Source organism: Poromitra crassiceps (assembly GCF_964638095.1).
Source record: "Poromitra crassiceps genome assembly, chromosome: 7".
NCBI lineage: Eukaryota > Metazoa > Chordata > Actinopteri > Beryciformes > Melamphaidae > Poromitra > Poromitra crassiceps.
Genome location: NC_139628.1, coordinates 27,240,901 through 27,268,865, shown reverse-complemented (window position 1 = coordinate 27,268,865; position 27,965 = coordinate 27,240,901). Strand labels below are relative to the sequence as shown.

General features: G+C 43.8%; 2 protein-coding genes across 2 annotated transcripts in view; both read left to right on the top strand.

Moving 5' to 3' along the window:
• Positions 1–25: 25 nt before the first annotated feature.
• On the top strand, positions 26–23,705 carry LOC310779506 (uncharacterized protein; the record flags this gene model as incomplete). Its single annotated transcript, XM_083640037.1, has 12 exons — positions 26–58; positions 7,926–9,420; positions 11,710–11,717; positions 11,871–12,014; positions 12,098–12,279; positions 12,862–13,061; positions 16,077–16,130; positions 16,235–16,378; positions 16,649–16,738; positions 16,975–17,012; positions 23,419–23,565; positions 23,678–23,705. Exons 2-12 carry the CDS (start codon positions 7,948–7,950, stop codon positions 23,703–23,705), a joined length of 2,508 nt encoding a protein of 835 aa, XP_083496163.1. The 5' UTR covers positions 26–58; positions 7,926–7,947.
• A 50-nt stretch (positions 23,706–23,755) lies between these two features.
• LOC310779951 (uncharacterized protein) overlaps positions 23,756–27,965 on the top strand; it is a 46,827-nt gene continuing 42,617 nt past the window's right edge. Inside the window, exons 1-3 of the mRNA XM_083640476.1 lie at positions 23,756–23,851; positions 24,615–24,669; positions 27,553–27,587. Of these exons, the coding sequence (XP_083496602.1) occupies positions 23,768–23,851; positions 24,615–24,669; positions 27,553–27,587 (174 nt within the window). The 5' untranslated portion in view covers positions 23,756–23,767. The remainder of the gene's footprint in view (positions 23,852–24,614; positions 24,670–27,552; positions 27,588–27,965) is intronic.

Below are 27,965 nucleotides of genomic sequence, written 5' to 3'. Positions count from 1 at the left end.
AGACGAAAACACGTTAGAGGAGCAGACCAAGCAAGCAAAACACCGTCAATAACAAAAGGTATGAAACAAAAACTGAACGATATATGAATGATATATAACTGAACGTTATATGAACGATGTATTGCTTTCTGTTAGCAGTTGACGGCTTAGCGGCTATCCAGTTTAAAGCAGGGCAAAGACATTTCGGCTAGCTGTTGATAGCTTCAGCTGCGATGGTTTTGGCAATAATTTGAAGAGTGATAACCTTTCGAGCTTGGTCGCTAGCTACATCTTGAGGCTTGTTGAAGTTTAGAATTAGTGTTGTGCCTCGCATCAGTCAGTCAAAACTACAACGGAATAACATCAGTGTAGTTTACCCTCAGGCTCTTCTAAATTTCGTGTTAACACTACAGTTGTAGAGCCCTCCCATCGAGCATAGCATTTTCGTTAGACAATCTGTGTTGGGCATTAAGTAAGGGATAATGTATATTGAGGCGGTGATTACGGGGGAAATAATGACCGACAGGTGATGATTGAGCCCGACGCGCAGCGGAGGGCTTAATCATCACCTGAAGGTCATTATTTCCCAGTAATCACCGCCTCAATATACATTATCCCCCTTAGAACATGGCCTACAACTAAATCATTCAATAATCTGACAAAAATAATTATTCAAATAGATTTTTTAATAGCGTTTTCAACGACAAAGCTGTTTCATTCGTAATTGGCACACAAGACACCACAGCTGCAACTGGTTGGCCTAATTAGTAGTGTTTGCTGACAAAAAGCTCTTATCAACTGATTAATCCAGGTGTGGCAGAGCAGCGGTCGGTTGTCGAGAAATAATGACCGGTGAATATTGTTGATTGACCAATCAGAATCGAGTATTCGAGAGAGCCGTGTTCTAAACAACCTTATTTCTGCACTTTGAAGTCACAGGTAGGGTCGGGTGGGGCAAACTATTTATATCGGAAGCCTAGTTGCGGAAAAAAGTGAGCTGTTCTTTTTTTAAGACAAAGTTTGACGAGAATCACTGAGTTGCCTGGAAACAGAGTCCAGACGCATGCGCACTGGCATCATTTTGTCTTGTACATACATTCTACAATGCATTTTAGACAGACCACCACCGCTCATTTTTTTTCGGCAACTAGGCTTCCGATATAATTAGTTTGCCCCACCCGACCCTACCTGTGACTTCAAAGTGCAGAAATAAGGTGAGTTTAATGCCCAACACAGATTGTCTAACAAAAATGCTATGATCGATGGGAGGGCTCTTCCAACTGTAGTGTTAACACAAAATTTAGAAGAGCCTGAGGGTAACAGTGTAGTGGAGCCTGGAGAGTATAATACCAGGGACTTTAATTGTGCTTATTGCCCCCCATAACGTGTCAGCAAAAGAGAAATGCCCTGTGTTATACACAGTGACACATGTCAAAAGACTACTCTTGCATATACCTAGGCCTAGTTCACACACAAAAAGGGCCAGAATCTGCACATTGTCACTTAACTTCTTTGGACTTGAGGAAGTAAGATCATCAAATACTGAAACTTTCACACAACTAGTTGCAGGTTGCAAATTGCATGAAACATAATTTTCATGCAACTTGACATTCTCACAAAGTAATTCAAAAATAATAATAAGTGTAATGATAATAATAAGTCTCATGCAACATGGTAGTTTGTTTAACTAAAATAAGCTAGCTAGATTGGTAATGTTTCATCTGTCATATGTCGCCTCCTTTCTCTCACCACAGAAGATTATACTGTATCAAGTAGGGAGCTCAGTATTTAGCTCAGTGGTGGGGAGAGTGTAACTTGCATTTTTGTATCTTACTTTGTATCGTTTTCTAGCTGGATAACATCAATTCGGACGTGTTGTATCAGGTTTTCCTCTCCCACTGGCTGACTACTTTCTTTCATTATGGCTGTCCCAAAGAACAGGGAGAGAGCCATCAGTTGCATCAGGCTGTTGCATGGCACAAAGTTCAGAGTTTTGCAACTGTTGCATTGCAGCTGAGTTTCAGACAAATTTCAAGTGCATTGCAGAGGGCTTTAGACCATGCAAATCATTTGCAACTTATTTCACCTCAGTTTATTTAGCTCAGTGGTTTCAACCAACTGAAGTTGCGTGAAAGTTTTCACCGTCTGTAGAGTTAAACTGGGAGAGAGACAAGCCGTTGCCTGAATCTCCGGGAGCTGCTTTCAACTAGATATGTATTTAGTGCATTTAGTGCTTCTAATAATGACGTGGAAGCAAGTTTATCTGGCTGCAGTTGTTTTGTGTTGATGATTATGATTGTGATTTTTTTAATTGTTGTCCTATGTCTGCAACTGTGTAATTGTGCTGCTGCCTGTCTTGGCCGGGTCACTCTTGTAAAATATATTTTCAATCTCAATGAGTCTCTAATTCTGGTTAAATAAAGGTTAAGGCGGTCTACAGGGGCCACTAAAATCAGTACACAATGAAAGTTCCTTGTAGCTGCTTTAACCTTGTTGATGTCATCCCTCTGAGATGCTGAGATCCAGTCCCATTCAATAACTCTCCCCCCCCCCTCACACACACACATAACAGACACTACAATAATATGACAGCACAATACATTCTATACAAACAAAAGAAAAGACAAAAACTAGAAATAAACAAATAAACAACATACAAAAAAGCAAATGGAAATACCATAAATCCTCTAATAATGGCCAGGGCGAATGGTCAATATGGACAAATAAATGCAGGCCTATAATACAGGCCGGGTCAAAAAACGAAGGAACAAAAACTGCGGTGAATACGGACCGTATCCTCCTGGTGCCTGTTATATAATGTTTGTATTAAATTAATGTACCGGTGCCACAAGATGGCAGTAGCTACATTTGAATTACCATGGGACCTGTGGTGTTAGATTCTTATCGACTGTGCTGTAAACTGGCCAGTCTGCAATTCGCTTTGTTTTTATGTGACACACATTTATTTGAGTTGTGATGTTATATTTTGTCAATACCTGTGGTATTCCAGGTTAATCTAATCGTTATTATTATCGTTATTATATATAATCGAAGTAATTTATTTCCTTTAGTTTGCTTTAAACTTTAAATGGAAATGTTTGGTTTGTGCAATGTTTTGCAATAAAAGTCAGGAAATGAAGGGATTATGTCCATGAGAGGTGAATTTCTCACAGCTCAGTCTGGTAGGAATAACCTTTCTTTATGTTCTGCTAACTTTTTCAGCTTTGCATTGCTATAGACCAAATCACCGTGACGTCACCATGTAAACAAATTTACTTCCGGGTACCACTTGGGGAAGGCGGCAGGTTTAAATGTGCGTGTTGTCAAATAAATGCTGTCAAACCCTCTCGTTGTTTTCGGCCGACTACTTTCAATTTAAATGGTTAAACGGTTGGTAAACATGCTTGTCCGACGTATCTAGCCTTTCTTCTGTGTTTGTTTTATGTAGTGTTAGCTAGCTAATAACGTTTGTTTGTCTGTCAAACTCGCTGTTTTTTTGCAGACTCGTTAACGTTACAGACAGAGCTACCGACGCCACGTTAATTTAATTTAGCGTCAAGTCTACTCTGGTCTGGTCCAACAGGTAAATTAGCTAGTCTGGTCTCCACTAACGTTAGTGAAAGTGTTGTTATGAATGATATTAAACAACAACACAACACGGACGAACCATTTTTGTCTTCTTTGTCTGTTTTTGTCTTCAACACGTCAGTTTGTGCCGTTCACCGCCATTATAATGTGTGGACCCAGGGGTACCCGGAAGTAAATGTAAACATCCCGCTGATTTGGTCTATAGACCCTTCTCACGGGGGCCATTTTGTGTCGAAATCGCAGGGTAAACACAGGTGCAGGCAAAACACTAATGAGGGTTTCCAACTTCCAATCATGGAAATTGGAAACCCTCATTAGTGTGTTGCTTGCACCTGTGTTTACCCTGCCATTACGACACAAAATGGCCCCGTGAGAAGGGTCTATTGGAGTTTTCTGCCTCATCTGCTGCCCTTGGGCCCCTAACGAGCCCCTTGATTGGTGGGCTCTGACCCTAACCCCCGCCCCTCTCCTAACCCTAACCCCTCCCCCCCTAACCACAACCCCCTACCCTCTCCTAACCCCGTTCCTAAACCTAAGGCCCCCCCGGGCCCTATGCCTACCCCCGCCCCTGGCCCATATCCCGCCTATACCCCCACCCCTAATTTAAATCCCACCACCCCCCTCTACCCGGACCCTCATGCTAACCCTCCCAGAGAGCTTGCTCCTGATTGCCCAGCAGACTGCCTCCTTGCAGCTAGCCCTGATGCAGATGAGCAACACTGTTGCTTTTGGCCAACTCCCTATATTCCCACACTATATACCCCCCTAATGCTGCGGCCATCAATTTCAGACCCTGACAAGCAAAATGCACCAAAACCTTCCAATTGTGTAATTTAGGGTCTTATGGCTGCTTTATGCTCACCATGCCGTGAAGGGCGTGGGGGTGGAGCGAGGGCCGGGCGCGTCAAATTACCTAAATTTGTTGGGCGTGCTTGGGCGCTACCTCCGTAGGGTGCGCGAACTCCGCACGGCTTCTCTCCAAACATGGCCGCTTTCAAGCCACTGAGCCCTGAACACTGGGCTGTGTTTTCACCACATTTCTTGACCCATGTGGTAGGCTAAACTTTGATTTGCAACTGTTCATTTTTAGTCATTTCACCAAGTAAATGTGCTGTGTTGAGAGCATGATTGAGAGAGATTAAAAGCAGCACAGAGTAGGCTATCAGGGCTGAGAACTGAAACAGTAAAAACAAGTTTGGTGATTCCTTCATGTGCTGATGTGGGGTCGTTTGAGAGTGAAAGCGCACTCAGTACTGCACATAATAGCTTTTAATTGCGACTTTTTCACGGGCTGTTCTCACTATTACCATTGTACAATACATGCTGATCACTTGGCTGATCACTTCTGAGTATAAAAGCATCTGCCCCAGCGCGAGGTCTGCATGTGACTCGCTGAGACTCGCGGAGCTCCACCCCACGGAGCTTGCTCGAGTATAATGAGCCCTTTAGGTGACTAATTGTAAGCCTCAAAAAGTAGGAGACATTTTTTTCCACCCAAATCTAAATATTGCAATTTCCCTGTTTTCACTGTTGGCTGAGGCTGGGGTTGAAGTGGGCGGTGCTTAGGGCCCCAAACTGACTGCTTTATCCTGTCATAAAGGGATATCCAATCATAGACCAGACTGAGACGTTACTCCCGCAAGCACTGTGTCATTCAGAATTTTCCAGCCCAGTGACTGTCACTCGCTCTCTTGGCCTCCAGAAAGCCCTCAACAGACTCAACAGTCTCTGACTGAGCGGAGGGGGAGCCGCCCACACAATCTCACACAGAGCGAACAGCCTTGAATCACATTGAGAACATAGAGATCAGTGTTTCCCACAGGATTTTGTGTATTTGTGGTGGGGGACCGCAGACCCCCTAGGGGGGTGCGGGGGCATGCCGGGGGCATGCGGGGGCATGCCCCCCCGCATTTTAAAGTAAAATGCATGAATTTGGTGTACTTTGAGAAAGCTTAAGAGCAAAATTAAAAGGCTAGATCTATGAAGAACATGTCATCATTACTGTGCTGTGGGTTTACAATGACAAACTAAATTTCTCCCTATAGGTCAGGGATATTCAACTTGCTTTGCCACTTTCGTGAAATGATAGAAGGCGAGGGGCCAGTTAATAAACAAACAATATACATTTTTCTGTAGCGGATTGTAGGTTTTTGGGGTGTCAGCCGGAGTTTAGGCTGACAGTGTTGTGCACACCGGATAGTTAGTTAAGTTAGTTAGGTTAAGTACATACATAAGTGCCTGGGTAGCGAGCAGATGGTGGTATTTGACAATTTAGCAGCTAAATCATAGATTATTTAAGCAATATAGCATGAGAGCCAGTGTGTTGTGGCAAATATATCCCGCTGATCAGCTGTTATCCCACTCGGCCTGCGGCCTCGTGGGATAACAGCTGAGCAGCGGGATATATGCCACAACACACGCTGCTCGAGTGCTATATTGCTTTTATAAAACGGTTTCCAAGTATGATAATATAATAATAATAATAATAATACTATAAGTCCGACTGGCATGTCATTCTGATAGAGTCAGTTGAAACACTACTGTAAGGCGGGACCGCAAGAACGTGCGGGTGATTTGATTGGATCGTTCTGGAGACTGAAGTTGACATTGGCCAATCCTGGCGCTTGCTGAGAAGCTGAGAGCTTTCTGGAAAGCCCGACATGCAGCTCGAGCGCAACGCTGCATTCTCAGCGCTTGCTGAGAAGCTGAGAGCTTTCTGCAAAGCCCGACACCAACTAACGTTACGGGGTTAAATGCGGGGTTAAATGCGGGGTTAACACGTTCACTGCCAATGACGTGTTAATACGTCAAAAAAAATCCAACGGTTGACTGCCAATGACGTGTTAATACGTCAAAAAAATGAAAAAAAAAATTTGACCGTGGGATGTGCATCTAACCCTTTTACATCTCTTATATAAATATTGGAGCCACCGAACGTGTACAACCCATTCCACCGACCCACTAAGTGGCGACAGTGCTCTCCTGACTAGAGGAAGGCAAGCAAAAAGCAGTGTGAGGAAGCCATTCTCATGAAAATGAATGGCGCTGATTGCTGGCGGTGCGGGATTGCAAATTTGCATAATAGATTACGGGTGGAACACACTTTGAAACACGCAGCATAAATATGACCAGAATCGCAAAAGCTTCATCAAAGCTCTCAACCAAAACTCCAAGAAACGAGCGAGCCCATCCAGACTTGCCCAGCGGCCGCCAGCAGACAGGCACAGTAGCAGCAAAGCAGTGAGCCTGGTGACGCGAGGTTACAGCAGCAACAGAAACAAGCTTGTGACACGCCCGCTGCAGCCAAGAAGAACACACACGGAGGGAGGAGTTTGAAGGAGAGGGGTGTTTCCTGCTGTTATGGAGGAAATGACTGTTCAAAACTATTGTTTAGATGTCTGACGTCTTACTGATGCCAAAAATGAATGGTTAAAGTGACTGTTCTATCGAATTTCACAAAAAGCCGTTTATCTCAGAATAAATTTTCAGACGCTGAAACCATGCTGTATTCAACTGCTAATGCTTACATAACTACTAACTCTACAAACTAACTCTTTTAGACAGAGAAAGCACACATTCTATTACCGTAGTTCTTTTGAGATATTGTGTGTTCACAAAATCCTAACAGAAACGAATCCTCGGCTCTTGAAAGATGAGCCAGAATCCTCAAAAAAAAACCTTGGCAGAAGCTAACTACAGTATTGAAAAACAGCTGGCAGTGAATGTGTTAACAGCCTTTTTTTTGCAAAGAAGACATTAGCCCGTGTCTATTCTTGTACAAAACATAATTTTCTGCGAAGTATTAGTAAAGTTATAAGCGAAGATCGATTCACAAGGATCTGACAGCTGTCTCCGCCATTTGTTTTTTCTACATTGTCATTTGAGGTAACCAAAGCCTTTTAGTAAGAGAGTTGCCATGGCAACTCATAACCCATGGCCATGGGTTGTTGGAGTGGGTTACGGGATTTATACAATGGCTGTGAACCAATCAGATTGCTTGATTTGAGAGAGCCGTTTTATAATGAAAGATATTCCATATTCCAGACTGAAATGCTATAACAGAAGTATTGGCCAGAATGACATGAACATTTATTGGACACTTATTCAGCGGATATCTTGCATGTTGCGTTCAGGTGCACTGTAATTTTTTTTTTTTTTTTTTTTTTGTTGGTCAACATCTTATTGTGGCGGCCCGTCACAAATTCCTTTATGTATGGGAAACACTGGAGATTGCAGCTCCTAATTCTATACAATATACTTGGCGACATTAAATTTAGTTCAAATTTAACTGGGTGGCTGATAACACATTTTCCTGGGGTGTGACAAACTCAAAACACATATTTATGTTTGGTTTCCAGGGACTTTAAGGCTGTGAACATCATGTATGACGGTGACCCCTATGCCTCGGAAACCGAAAGACCCACCCAGGGCCAGTATGGACTGGCAGGTACGCAGGCAGAGATGGGCCCTTTGGGGGTATCTTCTCACCAGGTCCATGAGTCTAGCCTCAGTTCTTCCAGAGCTTCCTCTGGGACTCCCACCAGCTCTTGGGGAATGCTCTCATCAAGGCTGTCCCCATCGATGAGCTACGGGCCTGGACCGAGTAGGTCCATGCACAACACAGATAGAGAGAGCATTGACATGCAGATCAGCAGAGCCAGAGAAGAGGTAAGGCTCCTAAGTCAACCGATGCACCAGATGGAACAGCAACACACAGACCCGGTCCCTCGCCTAACTAACCATCCAAGGGACGAGATGTTCTCCTCGGGTGTGGGGATGAGCTATCCTGTGTCTTCGCCCTCTGCTTCCCTTGGGCATTTGGTTGGACGCTCGGACAAGCAAAGTGGCAGTAGCTCGGGGGATTGGTTGTCAAGCTACCAGAGACCTACTGCTGATGACTCTTCTGATTTTTATCCATCATCCTCTTCATCCTATTCATCCTCTGCTCAAAACATGCCCTCCAGAGGATTAGGAGATTATCCAGTGTCCAACAAACCTACGACTCGTGCCGAAACCAGCCGACCCAGATACACAGCAGAATCTGCCTCTAACATCCTTTTGCAGTTTGGACTCAACAAGGAAGACTTGGAACACCTCAGCTCCTTACCTGAGGACCAGATCACGCCTGCCAATTTGCCGTTCATCCTACGTCAAATCCGCATCCAGAAGGACACGAGGTCTGCAACTGCACGTGAGGCAAAACTGGACCACCAGCATCAACGCCCCGGAGGCACGAGCAGATCGGACCATTTGGGTAGTTCTGGAGAGACGGCAATACGACAGAAAGAAACCGCACCTACCATTCGCCAGCAGAGTAAAGTTATGGACTATGGACATGGTAAATCTACCAGATGGTGTGGGGATGAGATCGGTGGGAAGAGGAGTAGCGTCGCAACTAGCGGTGGAGCGCTCAGATCGGACCGTTTGGGTAATTCTGGAGAGGCGGTGATACAGCAGGAAGAAATGGCACCTACTATTCACCAACAGAGTAAAGTTATTGACTATGGATATGGTAAATATACTGGAGGGCGTGGGGATGAGATGTTGATGGTGGACAGTCACGCTAGTAGCAGCCACAGCCGAGAGCCACTGTTGAAAAAAACCGGGTTGAGGAAACACAGTGCCTTGCGTTCTTCCCATGAGCACAGTTCAGTAAGCGGTCTGAGCTCCTCTTACGGTTCAATGCTGAGCTCTGCGCCTCCTCACCCAAGAGAAGACCCGACCAAACAGTCCCGGAGACAAGCCCAGACCTCACAGCTGATCCTGGATTATGTCTCCCTTGTGAGGAAAGACCCAAACAAGAGAGGCGGTCCTCCACCAATCCCAGGGCTCATGGACCTGGACCTGGGCCAGGTGAGTCTGCCTGTATACGATTTGAATGTATGCATGTCTTCCCGTCTCCTAAAGCGACACACCAGTGCTCTTTCTGCATTGTTAAATGTACAGATCTTGTGATACTTACTGCCCATTGTTCTGTAGTGTAGACCTTCTGTCCCTTCACCAGCAAATACTGTCTCTTGAGGCTTTTAATCCGCACCCCGCATTCTTCCAGCGTCTGTTAACCCAAACATCATCAACAAAACAGCTAGTCATTTGGGTAACGTTAGCTTAGTAACGTTATGACTTGGAGGCCAATACCTTAAATTGTAAAGTCTGGGATCACCACAATAGCTTGTATAGAGCAACTCTATGAACCTAAACCCGTGTAAAGTGTATTTATTCTCTACACATTGTTGACATTAGGGAGATTACAAAACGGTAACTTCAACTTTCTCTGCCTCCTAACACCACATATGCTAGGTGTCTGCTGGGTCTTAGAACCCCTTTTTCAGGGTCTCTATATTGATTACTTTGTATAATAACTTGGAGACCCCACATAATAATGATTGCTGTGTGGATCATGTAAAATGCAAATTGAAGATAAATATATAAACAAATAAAAATGCAGATTGGGATATGTTGAAGGGTAACTAAACCCAACCCCCCCATTTTTTCCCAGCTTTAAACCAATTTATATGGCTTTTGAGTAGTGTTGCTGAAGGAATCTGGGCAAAATCTTCACAGTTGAGAGTAAACTGTGTAAAATTCAATAAACCGTATAATTTTCATACAGCGAGAGTGCCCTCTAGGGGTTGAAATTTACTTTTGCAGGTGGGTCTGCTAAGAGGCTAATCTTCGGTTCCGATGACATCAAAAAGCCCTTTCCCACCCAGACTCAGTCTAATCCCCCAGCTGAGTCCCAGCTTGAAATGTTTGACTAGCATTTTTTTAAATCCCAGGTAGAAGCAGGTCTGCTCGAATTCTGGGGGCATAGTACTGTTTAAGAAAGAAACAGTTTGCACATTGGATTCATTATTATATTTCAGTGAATTAATAAAAAGAAGCAAAATCAGAATCAGAAACATTAAAATTCATGATACTCAGTTTTTTTGTTTTTTTTACCTTTTATACAGGGGTGGTCTCACTGTAAAAATGTTTATTTTAAATAAAGTGTAGGAAATGTCCCCAGATTTCTTGAAAGACATCAGGTTTTCCTTTGATAGCACGAGGCAACTTCTCTCGAGCAAGACAGTTCGATAGGTCCCTGAACCACTGATTGATATACGGTTTGTCTGGGTTTCTCCAAAATAGTGCAATTGTGTGTTTAGCTTGGAGAAGACAATGTCATCATTTTTTTCATGGTCCTACCACTTGTAACTTTTAGACCAAAGACAAGGCTGGTAGTGAGTGGATATTAGTGCGATTTGGGCCAGTCTAAAAGGGCCTTGACTGAACAACCACCCATTACACAATCAAGAACCCAATAAGACATTTTTTTAATGATTGTGCATAAGCTTGTGGTGGTTGTGATAATGAAGTTGATAGTGATGATGGTTACCATAACACCTGTCTAGAGGCTCTCTCTGTGTGTGTGTGTGTGTGTGTGTGTGTGTGTGTGTGTGTGTGTGTGTGTGTGTGTGTGTGTGTGTGTGTTGTTTTGACTACTAGGATCGGACCCAGCACCAGAACACCAGCCTTCACCTTGAGAGCAGCAAACACCTACGAGAACAGTCAGTCCCCGCCCCCATTCTACACTCATACCTTTTTCACATATCAAAATTACCGCTTTTATGTGGGGTTTTCAAACGCAGGTAAAACGGGGTGTGTTAAACGTTAAAAATCGGCCATTGCCACTTTCACCTCGCTCCCACGGAGCGGGCGTTTCAGTGGATGAACCGACTGTCAATGCATAAACTGCGGCAGCGCCACCATATGGTCACGGCCGGATAAACAGTTAATCAATGTGTAGAAATGTAGACTAATGTTAACTTTGTGAAACACACAAAAGTCATCTTTGGGTAAACTGCATGGAATTGATCCCGGTGTGTCGGTGTTTGAGGTGGTTTTAGTGAGCCCCTTGTTTATTGGTGTCAAAATGTTCCCTGTATACTGCGACTTGCTTATTGTGTTGATGGCATGTTAGATAGGTCATACTTTATGCGTTTGAATTGTTTTTCCCCAGATACCCAGACTGGGATGATGAGATAGCACACGTGTCCAGTTGAATTTCTCAGACACTAAACAACCAAATCTATTTTCTACTGTCTTGCCTGCTGATTTGAGCCAATTTCCCCTTCATCACTCCATCCCTCTCTCCTCCAGTTCTGCAGGTAGAGACGGCCAGCCCTTCACCTCCTTCTCTTCCCACTCAAGATCTCCGCACATCTCCAGACACGGTCGCAGGTCAGTGCCATACAGATGATATAGAGCTAGTTTTTCCTGACTATTCCCAAGTGAAATACTGAACTGTATCATTTGTCCAGGTCCCGGTCTCACTCCCGCTCCCGTTCTCGTTCCCGCTCCCGTTCGCCCAGTCGTCGACGTCGCCGTGGCTCAGTGGGGAGGAGCCACAGGGAGTCACACCGGGCCCGCTCACGATCTCCGCACAGCTCCAGACACAGTCGCAGGTCAGTGGGATACAGATGATATAGAGCTGGTCATTTCTGAGTATTCCCAATTTCCTTGTGAAACACTCGACTTATTTGTCCAGGTCCCGGTCTCACTCCCGCTCCCCGCGGCGTGACCCTCCCTCCTCCTCCTCCTCCTCCTCTCACCGGCGTCGCTCTCGCTCCAGGAGCCCCGAGAGACGGTCGTCACCAGGAAGATCAACCAGCCACCAACAGAACAGCAACAATGCTGAGAGACTGGTCAAGAAACTGCTGGAAACACCATGTGAGAGAAACCAGGCGTTTAAATGCATCTACTGTATCTAGTAAAGGCAGCAGGGTCTGTCTGTATGTCTGTCTGTCCTTCACATATCTCGAGAACCGTTTGTCGGATCAATTTCAAACTCGGGGAGTGCGCTGCTGGGAAACCCGGTGGAGTGCAGCGCTGAATTTCATGCAATTCGGAAAAGCACATAGGCTATATAGTGCCACCTACTGGCAACACAAAAAGCAGTTTATCTCAAGAACCGTTTGTGTTGTGCGCTAGGGAAACGCGGAGACAACTCCTTGTTTCTAGTAACACCATTGGCTGCTAGAATGTAAACAAAAAAATAAAGATGTCATTACAAAGTGACAGTATTATAATTTGGATGGAGAGCTTGAAAATTGTCAAACGTCTCATTTGTGATTTACTACAGCATAATACAATTTTGCATTTATTTTTCTGCTCTAGGAAAGATATGGCCACATTTTTGTATTGCGAGATATTGATTTCCGCTATATCGTCCAATTCATCATCATTATTAATGACAGTAATTAGGTATAAATGTCACATGACATGAGCGTCTTCTTGCCTTCGTCCCTCTAGCTATCCACTCCTTAGTGCACCAGACTGAGCTGGAGGCCGTGGTGAAATCTCTGGGTCCTGCCTTAATGGACGAGCTAGCCAAGGTGAAGTCCTCCTCCTCTTCTAAAGGAGGAAAACGCTCCTTGTCTCCTCCTTCTGCTGCAGCAGGAAGGATATCCTCCTCTTCCTCTTCCTCATGTTCATCAGCAAGGAAGAAGGAGGTGAGTAAATTGTCCACAGAAGCAAAGTCCAGCTCAAGGACAAGCTCCACAGACAGTTGTTCCTCCACAAAGGCCAGCACCGATGCTGGCTGTCTAGGTGCCCTAAGCATAATTGCTTTGTGGTGCCCCCCACAGATAACACACAAACCAAAGAAATATATTCTTATCATCAATGTTGCAAATAAGAAAACCAGAACTATAAAATAACAGTATATATCACACTAGAGAACTATCAGTCACATAGTATTAAAATCATTTTTCCAGTCCTTTCTCCTCAACAAAAGACTTGAGGACATTGAGCACCTATGTAAGATGGTTCAGACTGCAAAGTTACATGTACAGTAACTAGGGCTGGGTTCAAAAAATCGATTCTCCGATTTTTAATCGATTTTCATTTTAATCCTCGATTATCGATTCATATGTCCAGAGATCTATTTTTTTTTTTTTTTTACTAAACAGGCTAAAATATTGTGCTGTGTGTGGTAGTTGAAACATAGTTTCAAGTTGACGTTTAATTATGTTTGTAGTTGAAACAAAAACATAAATACTGTAGGCTACATGAATGGAAATGTTTGATCATTATTAATATCTACTTTTAGAAATTATATAGGCTGAAATCAAATCACTGTGCATAATTGTGAAAGTGTCTTTATTGACAGATGAAAAGGCTGTTATTTACCCTTTGTTACCACGTGGTGAGTAAATATATGTGTAACTAAAACCATTAAAATTGACAACAGGTCTGCAACTTTTTTTCCCCATGTATCTACTTGGCTGGTTGGAAACCCCTGTGTTACATAACTGGACAGTCATGTAATTCAGGGTACAGATCAAAAACCACGTTTTGGTATCACTAACCAAATCAATATTGAAAATTGATCGAATCGGAATCGAATCGAAATTAATCGATTCGCAACCTTGTGAATCGGAATCGAATCGATTCTTGAAATTTGAACCAATACCCATCTCTAACAGTAACACACAATAATGTAAGTGTAACCCAGGTTATTTTCTCTTACTACAAATGACAGATGTCCCCTCAACGCCTCAATGCATCTGCCATTTACCACGCTCCTTAAACGCCTCATGCAGGCTGCTGCTGATATTGCTTTTGCTGCTCTTAACCCGGTCTATTAGAGCCTTGTGGCTGTAAAACATACTAGTTTCTCCCTCTCAGTTTAATTACTAATTAGCTGTTAATGTTTACATTTGCAGCAGTGGGAGAAATCCCACGCTGCGCTGTTGATGTCCAGCGTGATGACTGAGGGAAACATACGTTTCTTTGCTGCGTCACATGTAGTTTTAAATGAGGAAATCCACAACGGTCTCTTAAATTAAGGATACCACGGCCAGTTCAAAACAGTGCATGCCAATCGGGCCATGTGGCTAGTTAATTTTAAGGGGGCGTTATTAGAGCCCGACCGATACTGGATTTTTGAGGCCAATACCGATATTAGGGAGTAAAAAAATTCCGATATCGATATATCGGCCGATATTCTTATAATATATATACACATTATATTACACAATGTTTTTGCAATGATCCCTCAAATATCAAACACTTGACAAAGATATGACTTGACATGACTTGAGATATGTAATGTAGGCAGGATATTTTACAGCTTATCAATAAACTTTATTGTCCAAAATGACATCAATGCAATGAAACGGTAAACTGAACTGGGGATTAGATAATTACAAATAACTAGAAATACAAAAAGACAAATATAACAAATATAAAATATAACTTGAATTAAGAAAAAAGATCAAATATACACAACATGTTGTCTATGACTTAAAAAAAGACAAAATAAAAAAATATTGACATATCGGCCAACATATCGGCCGATACCGATATATCGGTTATCGGCCAATATCGGCCGATAATATCGGTGGACCGATATATCGGTCGGGCTAGGCGTTATATGGCCACACTCTGGGGCATCCCTACGGCACTGGCTGTTTGGCCTCTGTGTTATTCCTGCCCTGGCCTTGCTGCCCCTCCCCGCACTTGGTGCCGTACGCACAGTGCGTGATGCACGCGTGTGCCCAGTGGCAGTGCTGCTGACAAAGGCTAGGTATGGGACGGGGTATAATGAAACTAGCTGGTGAAATTTGACAATGACCAGTGCCTCTCTCTGCCTCTCTCTCTCTAGCCGTTTTCACACATGCGCTTTATACCGGGAAATGACCAGAAAGCGGTGTAATGCCTTCATGTGTGAAAGTTGTTTTCCGGTATAAGCGCGACCCCGTCATCGCGGACATTTTACCACTTTGGAGCTTGTCACAAGAGCGGTATGTCTGCTTCATGTGTGGGCGTGCCGATTTCCCCCCCTCTCCCCTCTGCTCGCTCTCTGGCCAGTCCTTCAGTCCTCCGCAGCAGCCCCGACACACAGGACAGACACAGAGAAAATGGCAGCGGCTTGTTCTAGTCTGAAGCCGCCCAACGCTTGTAGAGAAAGCAGATGCACGAAGCGAAATGTGGAAGTATTTTGCTTACGTTGCCAACAGCGAAGGCAAGCCCCTGGACACATCAAACGAAGCCAGTCTGTAAAAAGTGCTTCAACGCGACGCAGGTGAACGGATAAACATCGAACCAGCCAGGCTATTTCTCTGACAGGGATCCCAACTTCAGAAGATTTCAGTTCAAAGACTGGTTAGCGAATGTAAAGGATACAACATACATGCCCTCTTAAGTTAAACGAGTGTGATTTATTGTGTGACAAGCGAACTTATTTCACCATCGGAGTTTTGCCCCCCCCCCCCCCCAAAATAAGGACGATTCCCCATCCAAGTGCACACGTCACTCCCCACCCGCTCTGCAGTGCCCCCCCCCCCCCCCGACCCCCCGACCCCCCTCAAATACAGGTACTTTCGCTGCCATCTTCACACATGTGAGCCCTCAGGTGTGAAGGGAAATTCCAGGAAATAGCCAGTCTTGATTTACAGGTAATTTCCCTGTCTGTATGTGTGAAAACAGCTTCTTTCTCTCTCCATCCATCCATCCATCGATAGCCCACTAGGACAGTGCAGCCTCGGGGAGGACAGAAAGAGACCAGAGAGTTACAGGTAATAGTAATATCTGTAACCTCAGAAGTGTATGATAACACAATAAATTCAAACGGACAGACTTTGATGATATTCTCTCTATCTCCCTCCCTCCACATGCACAGCCCACTAGTAGGCCCTCTACCCAGGGCACACGCTTGGTGACGCTGCAGGGGATTCCTGATTCTGTGACTCACAAAGAAGTGGTCGTTGCTGTGGAACGATTCGGCAAAGCCATCACGGTTTTAGTGCAAAGGAACCAGCAAAGTGTGCGTGTCAATCCACCATCCATCAACTCTTCATATTTCTTACACAATAAAAAGGTTTTCACAAAAACCTCCCCTGAACGTTGTTCCATCAAATGGCAAGATGGACTATTTTAAATGTAGTCAGCAGAAGGTCCTGACAGTTATAGTAATACGTGTGTGTGTGTGTGTGTGTGTGTGTGTGTGTGTGTGTGTGTGTGTGTGTGTGTGTGTGTGTGGGTGTGTGGGGGTGTGTGTGTGTGTGTGTGGGTGTGGGTGGGTGGGTGGGTGTAGGCCACTGTGTGTTTTGAGAGAAAGGAAGACGCCAAGGCTTTGACCAGCTGCAAGGATTTCACCATTCAAGGATTTCCAGTCACTATTAAGGTAAAACAGTCACACACTTTACTCTTTCTTTCTTTCTTTCTTTCTTTCTTTCTTTCTTTCTTTCTTTCTTTCTTTCTTTCTTTCTTTCTTTCTTTCTTTCTTTCTTTCTTTCTTTCTTTCTTTCACCCATCCTTCTGTCCATCCTGAAAAAATGTACATAATAACATCTGTTTGACAGGTTGCTGATATTCAAAATGTTCCAAATATCTAAACTACATGTCTCTGTCTGTCTACAGGAGACCTTTTCTAAGGAGGAAAAATACATGTCTGAGAAGTAAGTTTTTTGTTTATTTAGTTTAGTTTCACTTCATTTGGTTTTGGTACCCTGGCATTCCTCACCATTTCCTCCCTTAGAATTGATCAGGGGTTCCCAAACGTAAGAATGCCACGGGCCACTTTGAAATGTGAAAATCTTCCAGGGCACACCCAACCTTTTAATCACACCTCTGATTAACACACGAGACTAAGATGATGTATTTCCCTTTTATTTCATTAAACGAGCATGTGAATTTGGGCATACGGCAAATTAATAATCCATCCACCGACAAAAAATTGAGGCAAAATACCCCCTTACTCATCAGAAATATTTGACTTAACTACTGAAACAGGGGTTAAAGTGGTATTTGGCAGGTGATAAAAAAAAATGCACACGCATTTCACTTCCTACCACCCTCCAAACAATGCACTGCACTTTTCTTTGCTTTTAGTTAGATTTCATTGAATGAAAAAAGGAGCATCCGCACACTCAAATCTAGCCTGGGTAAACCCAGCCCCCACGTGACCTGCTCTCAGACCTGTTCTCAGTCACTAGGGTCTGGCGGAGGAGCCATTCAAACCGGTTTCTGGGGCGAGTGGCAGACCCGTGCAGACCCGCAGCCAATGAGTGACGGCGTGACTGCCAACATCAGCTCCTGCCGTGATCGGCCAATCAGAGAGTGCGTCTTTGTCAATGACGTGTAACAGCTGCAGCGGCTTCAGCACTACCTAGCCGTTAGCATTTGGTCTCTCTAAAGCATAGCTCCCGAGCTAGCTACTAGCTATATGGCTAGCTAGACCAAGGATTCTCCAAAGACCTTTCCTCTCTGGATATGTACAATGGCTTCTGCTAGGTAAGTCAACATTCACTGGACTGACTTGAAAAACTCCAAGAAAGCTTGTTTTCATATTTGGTAGCGTGGGTCATGTTTATAAGCTGGTTGTGAGTCTGTCTGTTTGCCTGTCTGCTTGTCTGCCTGCTAACCTGTATGTCTGTCTGTCTGACTTTTTTACGACAAAACAAACAAACATGTTTCTCTTCTTTGTTCCTGTCTGTGTCTGTCTGTAAAATATGATATTCTCTGCTGCTAAATAATTGTCACTTTTTTTCTTCAAAGGCCCCAGGGAGCACTACCAGAAAATGTAAGGATTTTAAGCAAAAGCCTGCGTAAATTCCTGAAAAGTTTCCACCATCACACAAGGCTACAGAAATTAACAGAAATGGATGAGCAACACACGATGTCAATATTGGAAGTCAAGTCCCTAATCTCCCGTGTTAACTCAAGTACGTTGGAGCAAGCTTGGCAAATTGCTACAAACTGGTCAAGACGTGAGCTGAATGGCAAACTACTTGAAAGTACGATCCTTCATGCCAGGAGGGACGTTGATAGTTGGTGTGAAATACATTCCGCCAATTAACACATTCACTGCCAGCCGTTTTTTTTTTACTGTAGGTAGCTTCTGCCAAAGTTTTTTTTTTGAGGATTCTGGCTCATCTTTCAAGACCCGAGGATTCTTTTCTGCTAAGATTTTGTGAACACAAAATATCTCAAAAGAACTAATAGAATGTGTGCTTTCTCTGTCTAAAAGAGTTAGTTTGTAGAGTTAGTAGTTATGTAGGCATTAGCACTTGAATACAGCATGGTTTCAGCGTCTGAAAATTTAAGCTGAGATAAATAGCTTTTTGTGAAATTCGATAGAACAGTCACTTTAACCATTCATTTTTGGCATCAGTAAGACGTCAGACATCTAAACAATAGTTTTGAACAGTAATTTCCTCCATAACAGCAGGAAACCCCCCTCTCCTTCAAACTCCTCCCTCCGTGTGTGTTCTTCTTGGCTGCAGCGGGCGTGTCACAAGCGAGTTTCTGCTGCTGCTGCTGCTGCTCCTGTCTGCTGGCGGCCGCTGGGCAAGTCTGGATGGGCTCGCTCGTTTCTTGGGGTTTCGGTTGAGAGCTTTGATGAAGCTTTTGCGATTCTGGTCTTATTTATGCTGCGTGTTTCAAAGTGTGTTGCACCCATAATCTATTATGCAAATTTGCAATCCCCCACCGCCAGCAACCAGTGCGAAAACGAAAGCGTTTTCGCCAATCCATTTTACAGTATGAGAATCGTTTCATCGCGCGTTCCCCTGCAGTTTTGGCTCGGCTTTTTCTAGTCTGGAGAGCACTGTCGCCACTTAGTGGGTCGGTGGAATGGGTTGTACACGTTCGGTGGCTCCCATATTTACCGTAAATTCCGGACTATAAGACGCACCGGTCTATAAGCCGCACCTTCAAAGGTGACTATTTTTTTCTTCTATAAGCCGCACCGGACTATAAGCCGCGGGTGTTTTGATGTTTAATTACCATAATAAGGCTTCGTGCACAGAGGGGATTGTCGGGAAATAGATGGCTGTTTGGGGAAGCTCCCATTTATTAACATTTCAACAAAACAAAAGTCAGGTCACTAATCCCCAGACAAAATCACACATTGTGTTATTTTTTGTTTTTTTTACAGTGCACACAGTGTCCGCGGTGTGGTGAAAAGAGGGCAAGAGAGGAAATTAAAACAGAAGTGGATTTATAGTTAGAAAGAGTGCTAAAGAAGAGAGAATTCCGTTTTTTATTTTTTTATTTTAGTTACTCACAGTACTATTGACCAGTCCAACTCAAAAGATATTCGGCAGTTTCACTTTGAGCTCTTGTTCCGCCGCTGTCCATCAATGGTTATGACGAGTCTCGCTGGGTACAGTACGCCAAAGCGATATCCATTGACTCGATGATGCTGTTGTATGTTGCGCGTTTCTGTTGCACCAACGCGGACGGTGAGGGGCTTCTTCCCCGCAGCCTGGAGGATGAGTTGACGGTCGGGCCAGCGGAGTAGGCAGATGAAGATGGCCCTCGGTGGCAGGCCGGGGTCTGGACGTGGCCGAGGCGCCCGGTGTGCGGGAGAAAGGAGGAGGAGGAGAAACCGCCACCTCCACAGCCAGCCACCTCACACACCCCAACTGTTTAATAGTGCCCGGCTCGCATGCCTCTCGGTCGGCTGGCCGGACAATATGCACCCCGCTGCAGCAGCAGGCAGCTTCGGGAGGTTTTCTCACTGTGTTCGGGACTTCGGCTCTAACTCGGCCAGATGGCTGGACACGAGTGAAACTCTTCACGGTTGCATTATTTTCTTTAGTGAGTGAGTGGATGGACTTCTGCACGTTTTCAAACTTGTTTTCAAGCTGCTCAAAACCTCTGAGCGATGTCGGACTTAATCGATAGTGTTTCACGGAGTAAAAGTTTAGCCCAAGCGGTGTATCTCCAGCCTCCAGCAGGTGAGTCATTTCCTCATTCATGGCGTGATTGCTTCGTCTTTTTCTTTCTGCTTACCTGTGTTGTGTTATGTTATGTTATGTTATGTTGTTAAAAGAGGGCAAGAGAGGAAATTAAAACAGAAGTGGATTTATAGTTAGAAAGAGTGCTAAAAAAGAGAGATTTTTTTTTTTTTTTTGGAAAAAATCCATAGATAAGACGCACCGTTATATAAGCCGCAGGGGGCAAAAAAGGCCAAAAAACGGGAAAAAAGCCGCGGCTTATAGTCCGGAATTTACGGTATATAGAAGATGTAAAAGGGTTAGATGCACATCCCACCGTCAATTTTTTTTTTTTTTTTTTTTTGACGTATCAACTCGTCATTGGCAGTCAACCGTTGGATTTTTTTTGACGTATCAACTCGTCATTGGCAGTGAACGTGTTAATGATGAAATCTTTGCAACCACATCAGACAGAATCCACTGGTCAAAACAGACTGGCCGCTTCATTTTGGATCAGTGGAAAAAAGTGCTGTGATGTGACTGATTTAACTTGAATTCACTATGACCATCACATTGAACATTTTTATGACTTTTTAACGATATGTCTTTAAGTGGCCCAGCCCCGGGACTTACTGCATTATGGAAGATAAACGCTGGTTTAACATAATTAAAATAATTCCCTACCAAACATGTAAAGTGACGCTTATATTTCAATAAATATAACGTTTTTGCACATTTGAATGCTGGTGGTCGTTTGTTTAATGCTGTATATATTGGATATTTAAAGCTGATACACAACACAATTGTGTTGAGGTAATTCCGCAAAGCTCAGTTAAAAATATAACATGTAACACTTGACACAATCAAATGTAACTTTTGCACAGCAATGGTGGTATGGTGGGCTAATTGTTTGAATTATATCTAAATATATTTGCATGGTGTAGCATGTAATGCAGTCTGTTAAGATACTGTAGCTAGATACTCTGACACAGAAAGGCAGACAAGCTAGCAGCAGGGATCTTGTCACACTGATTCCAGATAAACTCGTCTGTCTAGCCAGCTATACAATATTACTGTACATAATACCACAAGCTAAAGGCAGCATATGCCAATGTAAGGCTGGGTAGCATTAGCTAACGTCATCCAGGCTATACAGTAACGTTAGGCTATTATAAAGTTATGAAACGCTGATTCAAACGTTACAATAATAAGACACAATAGGAGCCAGTTACCCTACTGTAGCTAGAGAGAGTAATTTCAGACCACCAGATATCACCATATTTAATTTCAATAAATATAAAGCATTCATTGATTGAAGCAGACTGTTGGTCGGTTAAGTTTCTCTGTCATGTCCTCTGCTCCAATCTTCGGTTCGTAGTTGTTCACTCGACATCAACAATCTTTATACATGATAATATACAACAAGGCTATCTTTGTTGACAATGTTTATTGACAAAAGCATTAAAACAAGCAAATATAACAATATTCTTCAAAGCAAATCTCTCATGTCAGCATTTGGCTTGTGTGTTATTGCAATATCCTATGTTGAAACAACTGATCATCAGTGACGTGTGGTTTAGCGTTAATCTCACGAGAACAGAATATTATAGCTTTGATCTTCACAAATCATTTGATCCTCTGTTGTGTCGTGTGTCCCATCACTGGTACTGGATGGCGGGTACCCCTTGAAGAAACGAATGACACTGTTAATCACTGTATAACGTTAACGTTAACGTTTGCTTACCCAACAATACGTGCGATTGGTAAATACTGTAAATGCAGATGTGGATAAACTATCCAGAGGAGTTTAACCTCCTTGTTCCCCCTCATTGATTGATAGTTGATCTAATGTTAGCTAGATATATAACGCTATAGCTGGTAGATGAGTATATGCTCTGAGTATGCGCCTCCTGTAATGACAAATGGACATGTAGCTAGCGTTAGTCATGCTATGCAATTATGGTAATCTTATAAAATAAGATTACCTCGATTTTGTGGAAGATAGAAAGATGCAAGCGGCAGGCTGGTGACGTGAGGTCTGGAGGAAAAATACTCTCTGCAAAACCTGCAAAAATCGTTCACATTGGTTGTAGCCATTGCGTGCTAGCAGTACTGAATGAAAAGTGTTAGCTCTTTTGCTAATAACAAAGGGCGCTGAGTGATGACGCCATTTGTTGCACTGCGCATGTGCTCTGTGTCCTAAGCTGGTTGGCTGATGGAGTGGTCTATCAAGGGAGGTACACCCGCCCCTCCCTGACGGCAGAAATCGATCTGAATGGCTCGTCCGCCAGACCCTAGAGACTAAGAACAGGTCTGAGAGCAGGTCACGTGGGGGCTGGGTTTACCCAGGCTAACTCAAATCTGTGCAAATATCTTGAGTGTGCGGACGCTCCTTTTTTCATTCATTTTGATATTTTTAAGCTCCAGCACCTCAGCAAAGTCTGATACCGGATGAGCGGTGGTAATTTTACTAGTTAGATTTCATTAAAATTAGCCTGGCATGATTTGAAAGCTCGCAGGCTGGGATGCCTTAGTAATCACGTTAGACATGTTTGTTACAATAGTGTTAGCTCAAATGCTAACGCTAAACAGTATGTGGATGGAGAATGCTCACGCCATTCCAGGATGTATAGTAAAATAAAAACACTGATTTGGGTCGTCTAACCTAGTTTGTTAGACGAACTCAGTCTCTAGTCAAGTACAGTCCATTTGGTAGTTTGTATTCGTCCAAAACGTCTGCCTACTCGCGCCCACCAGGGGGCCGCAGCTCACACTTTGACAATCCCTGGATAGATTATCTCGGGATTGAAACTTAAGTGTTGGTAAATGTTGACCTAAAAATGTCTTCTCTGTTGCAACTGGACAGCTTGTCCAAGTGGCATGGGAAAAACAACAACAAAACAAAACATTGCTAGCACCTGCTATCAACCCTTTTATAAGCCCATACAATCCGATCTTCCAGTCAAGGACATTACAAAGTGTCAAAATATCTCATATCTATCCCAATATCTATCTATCATGATACATTTTAATGGAATAATTACAAAAATTAAGTGAGAAGCAAAAACTCAGAACATGGGAAATAGAAAACAAGACCTTTGACTTCACCCTGTTGATCCACACGACTCTCTCTTGTCCATAGAAAGCCTGTCTGCTCCACTGAGTCCAAAAGTCAAAGCGAGAAAGGCTGCCCACCTTCCACTCTGGTCTGTGTCGTGAACCCTAACCAGCCCCGCCACCTTGTGGTCCTCGGTGGCAACGCAGGTCAGGATCAAGGTCAAACTCAAGGGTCAACCGTTGGACTTGAGGGTCAAAAGGAGCAGCAGCAGCAGATGCAACAACTGCAGATGCAGACACAGCAGCAACAGATGCAACTGGCGAACCTCCTTCAGCACGTGCAGAGGCAGGAGATGGAGAAAGAGGAGATGAAACTGCAGCTGCAGCAGTTACAGGAGCAGCGGACGCTGTGGCCTCCAGTATTCCCTCCCATCATGCAAACTGCCCCTCCTGCTCCTCACGTCTACACCGTCGCCGGTGCCTCTTACGCCATGCCACCTCCAGCAGTCCCGGGCCAGGTGAGCCTCATGCGTATGATCGTGCTGCATATCTCTGCCTCTACCACAGTGATACTCAACTTGTGGCCTGGGGGCCAGATGCGGCTAGTTCTGCAAAAGTGGCCCCCGGGCAAAGCAATTTGAGTATCCCTGCTCTACGGGTTTGGACAGTGTTTCTTTTAATGTGACCTAATATTTGTTATTTTTGATTACAATTTGAATTCTTTTATTATTTCCAGTGAGGGTTTTGGTGTAAGGGTCTTTAATTCTCAATAATTGCAACTCAAAGGGTGGGGGGAGATTCAACTGTATTGCATAATAAAGCACATCATTTTCTTTATGAATCTGTGGTACACAAAATGGTAAAAAAAATAAACAGTCCCCTCAATATTTGCGGGAAGCTGTGGATTTTCACAAAACAAGAAGAAAGATTGCAAACTCCTGCAGGGATTGTTTAACTCTTATGATTGGTAAAACTCTCATACCAGACTGATGTTCATGTACCAAATTGTCTTTCTAATGCCAACCATGACCTTATGTTGTCATCTGTCATTTAGAGTTACAATTGGGGGGTGAGACCTGTAAAGGTCCTGACAGATAAATCAATGTATAGTTTAGACCTGTAAAGGTCCTTGCAGATAAATCAATGTATCGTTTAGACCTGTAAAGGTCCTGACAGATACAAATGAATGTATCGTTTAGACCGCTGAGAATCAATAATGATTGATGTGTGTCGGCCATGTGCTGGACTGACAGTGAGTGATATGTCTTTGGAATTGAGCAGCAAGGAACGTGGAGCCCGGTGGAAGCAGCTGTGGAGGCGACAATACCTCAAAAAGGTACGTTTTACACCAGGACTCCCCAACCCTTTTTTAGGATGAGAGCTACTTAAAAAATAAAGAGAGAAAGAGAAAGAGAGGCAACGACGTGCAGGTGAGGAGGGGCTGAGAGCCACGCTAAACATTCAGAGAGAGTTTTACTGCCATGTAACATAACTACCTAGCCGCTAACATTAGCCACAGTAGCCAATTACCCACCATGCCTTGTGCTGTTAAAGGGCTCGCGCTAAAAACGGATCCATTGGAGTGAATGGAGATGTTGCAACTCCTATTATGGCTCTGGTGTGAACTACAGTCATGATCACATGAAAGAAACATTTTTCACATGAGTGGGAAAGGGCGGAGTTGACCGTGACGTAACAGACAACCACATTTTGGGCATTTTGGAGGGCAAAAAAAGCAGGTTTGAACCCATAGAGGGAACTTTGCTGCCTGAAAATGATACACTTTGTACGATTGTAACAGATTGGTCTCAAATGTGGAGATTTTGACCAGAATCCTTCACATACCACACCAAAAGCCATATATATTGGTTAAAAGCTGAAAAGAGTGTTTTGGGGGTTAGTCCTGCTTTAAGTAGTAATTTGTGTCTGATATGGCTTTTCCTGTCAAAAAAGTTAAATTATATATTTTTTCTGATTTCCCCCCATTTTCTCCCCAATTGTACTTGGCCAATTACCGCAGGGATGACGTATTTTCTAGGCTTATCCAGAAATCGCCGGCATTTTGGTTTGTCAGTGGAAAAGTCTATGGGTTTTTAGAATGGGATTTCACTTAAATGCATAAAATAAGGGAACGCGAATTTGGGTTCAGCATGATGCTCTTCACAAACGTGTATAACCTTTATGCCTTTTGAAGCGTTTTCTAAAAATCGCATTAAAAAAACGCATTTATGTTCCAAAAGTCTTAAAAGTTTTTCATGTTTGTAAAGATTGTAATGCGGAGCCCAAATTTGCGTTCCCATAAACTTTTGTTAACCACAGGCACAGACCTTATTTTATCCCCATTTTAAAACCCCATTCACTTTTTCCCTGACGAACCCGGAAGTAGACCTTCGGACTCATTCCTGAGGTTCTCTATTTCCCCCAGCTGCCCCGGTCCCTGCCGATCTGGGCAGAGCCGTAAAAAAATTCATGTTCAAATCCTGTAAATGACATCTACTCCTTCTCCCTCATTAAAAATTCTCGTCTATGAATATGCAAATAGATTTCATCTTTTCCCGCTGGACACAAGCCGTTTCCTACTTCACTGTAAAGTCCATTCCCATTCTCACTGGAGACTTCCAAGTCTCCACATCGCACTTGTGTACGCTGAATATTGGACCCACATTTGCCTCCAAACTATTTGTGATGTCACAAATCAAACTCGTAGGCCCGCCCCTAAAATTTGATCTGCACATACATCATTCTTCACAGTGACGCTCAAACATCCAACTGTAGGAACAGGATGGAAAAACATCTTTCTGACTTTAACACGTTCACTGCCATTGACGAGATATCTCGGCTTAAAAAATCCAACGGTTGACTGCCAATGACGAGATATCTCGTCTTAAAAAAAAAAAAAAAAAATTTGACGGTGGGACGTGGATCAACGCCCCCCACGTCTCCTATAAAAATATTGGAGCCACCGAACGTGTACAACCCATTCCACCGACCCACTAAGTGGCGACAGTGCTCTCCACACTAGAAAAAGCCGAGCCAAAACTGCAGGGGAACGCGCGAGGAAACCATTCTCTCATAATGTAAAATGGATTGGCGAAAACGCTTTCGCTTTCGCGCATTATCGCGCTGGGAGCTGGCGGTGGGGGATTGCAAATTTGCATAATAGATTATGCGTGCAACACACTTTGAAACACGGCAGAAAGCCCACAATCGCACGCAGCTTCATTGCAGCTGAGCATTGCAGCTGAGCAACAACCGAAACGACTCATGCAGACTCGCCCAAAGTGCAGCCGCCAGCAGCCAGGCAGACAGGCAGAGCCTCGCTTGTGACAAACGCTGCAAAGCCACCAGAGACACACCCATGGAGGGAGGAGTTTGAAGGAGAGGGGAGTTTCCTGCTGCTATGGAGGAAATTACTGTTCAAAACTATTGTTTAGATGTCTGACGTCTTACGCCAAAAATAAATGGTTAAAGTGACTGTTCTATCGAATTTCACAAAAAGCCATTTATCTCAGAATAAATTTTCAGACGCTGAAACCATGCTGTATTCTACTGCTAATGCCTACATAACTACTAACTCTACAAACTAACTATTTTAGACAGAGAAAGCACACATTCTATTAGTTCTTTTGATATCATTTCTGTTCACAAAATCTTAGCAGAAAAGAATCCTCGGCTCTTGAAAGATGAGCCAGAATCCTCAAAAAAAAACCTTGGCAGAACCTACCTACAGTATTGAAAAAACGGCTGGCAGTGAATGTGTTAACACATTCACTGCCAGCTGTTTTTTTGTGTGTGTGTGTGTGTGTGTGTGTGTGTGTGTGTGTGGACAAGAGAGCATCACTGATGATGTGTGGTCATGATTCATATATTTCTCTGTCTCTTCCTCTTGTCACTCTGCCTCTCTCGCTCTCCCTGTGTCACTCTCTCTGTCACTCTGCCTCTCTCACTCTCCCCGTGTCACTCTCTCTGTCACTCTGTCTCTCTCGCTCTCCCCGTGTCACTCTCTCTGTCACTCCGCCTCTCTCACTCTCCCTGTGTCACTCTCTCTGTCACTCTGTCTCTCTCGCTCTCCCCGTGTCACTCTCTCTGTCACTCTGCCTCTCTCGCTCTCCCTGTGTCACTCTGCCTCTCTCGCTCTCCCTGTGTCACTCTCTCTGTCACTCTGCCTCTCTCGCCCTCCCCGTGACACTCTCTCTGCTGCTCTGTCTCTCTTTCACAGGATGCCTCAGTAGGGATCCCCAGCAGAGGTATCAGGTGGGTTTCCTCACATCTATGGGCACTGAGTTTCATTATTATAATTGATAGGAAATCCCGCCCACTGACTTCACTTAAGACTTTTATTTAAATAGAGCAACGTTTCGGTCACACGACCTTCATCTGGCAAAAGGTCGTGTGACCGAAACGTTGCTCTATTTAAATAAAAGTCTTACGTGAAGTCAGTGTGCGGGATTTCCTATTCTCAACTTACCTGATGCTCCTTACGCACCTGACGTACACGGTTTGTGCAGAGATCACCCCTCTTCTACATTATTATAATTAATAAAACAACCAAAACATCTGCGTGTAGCCTACTGCTCATTAAGACATCAAATATAAAAGAGGACAGTCGACAGCTCACCCAAATACGCTGAC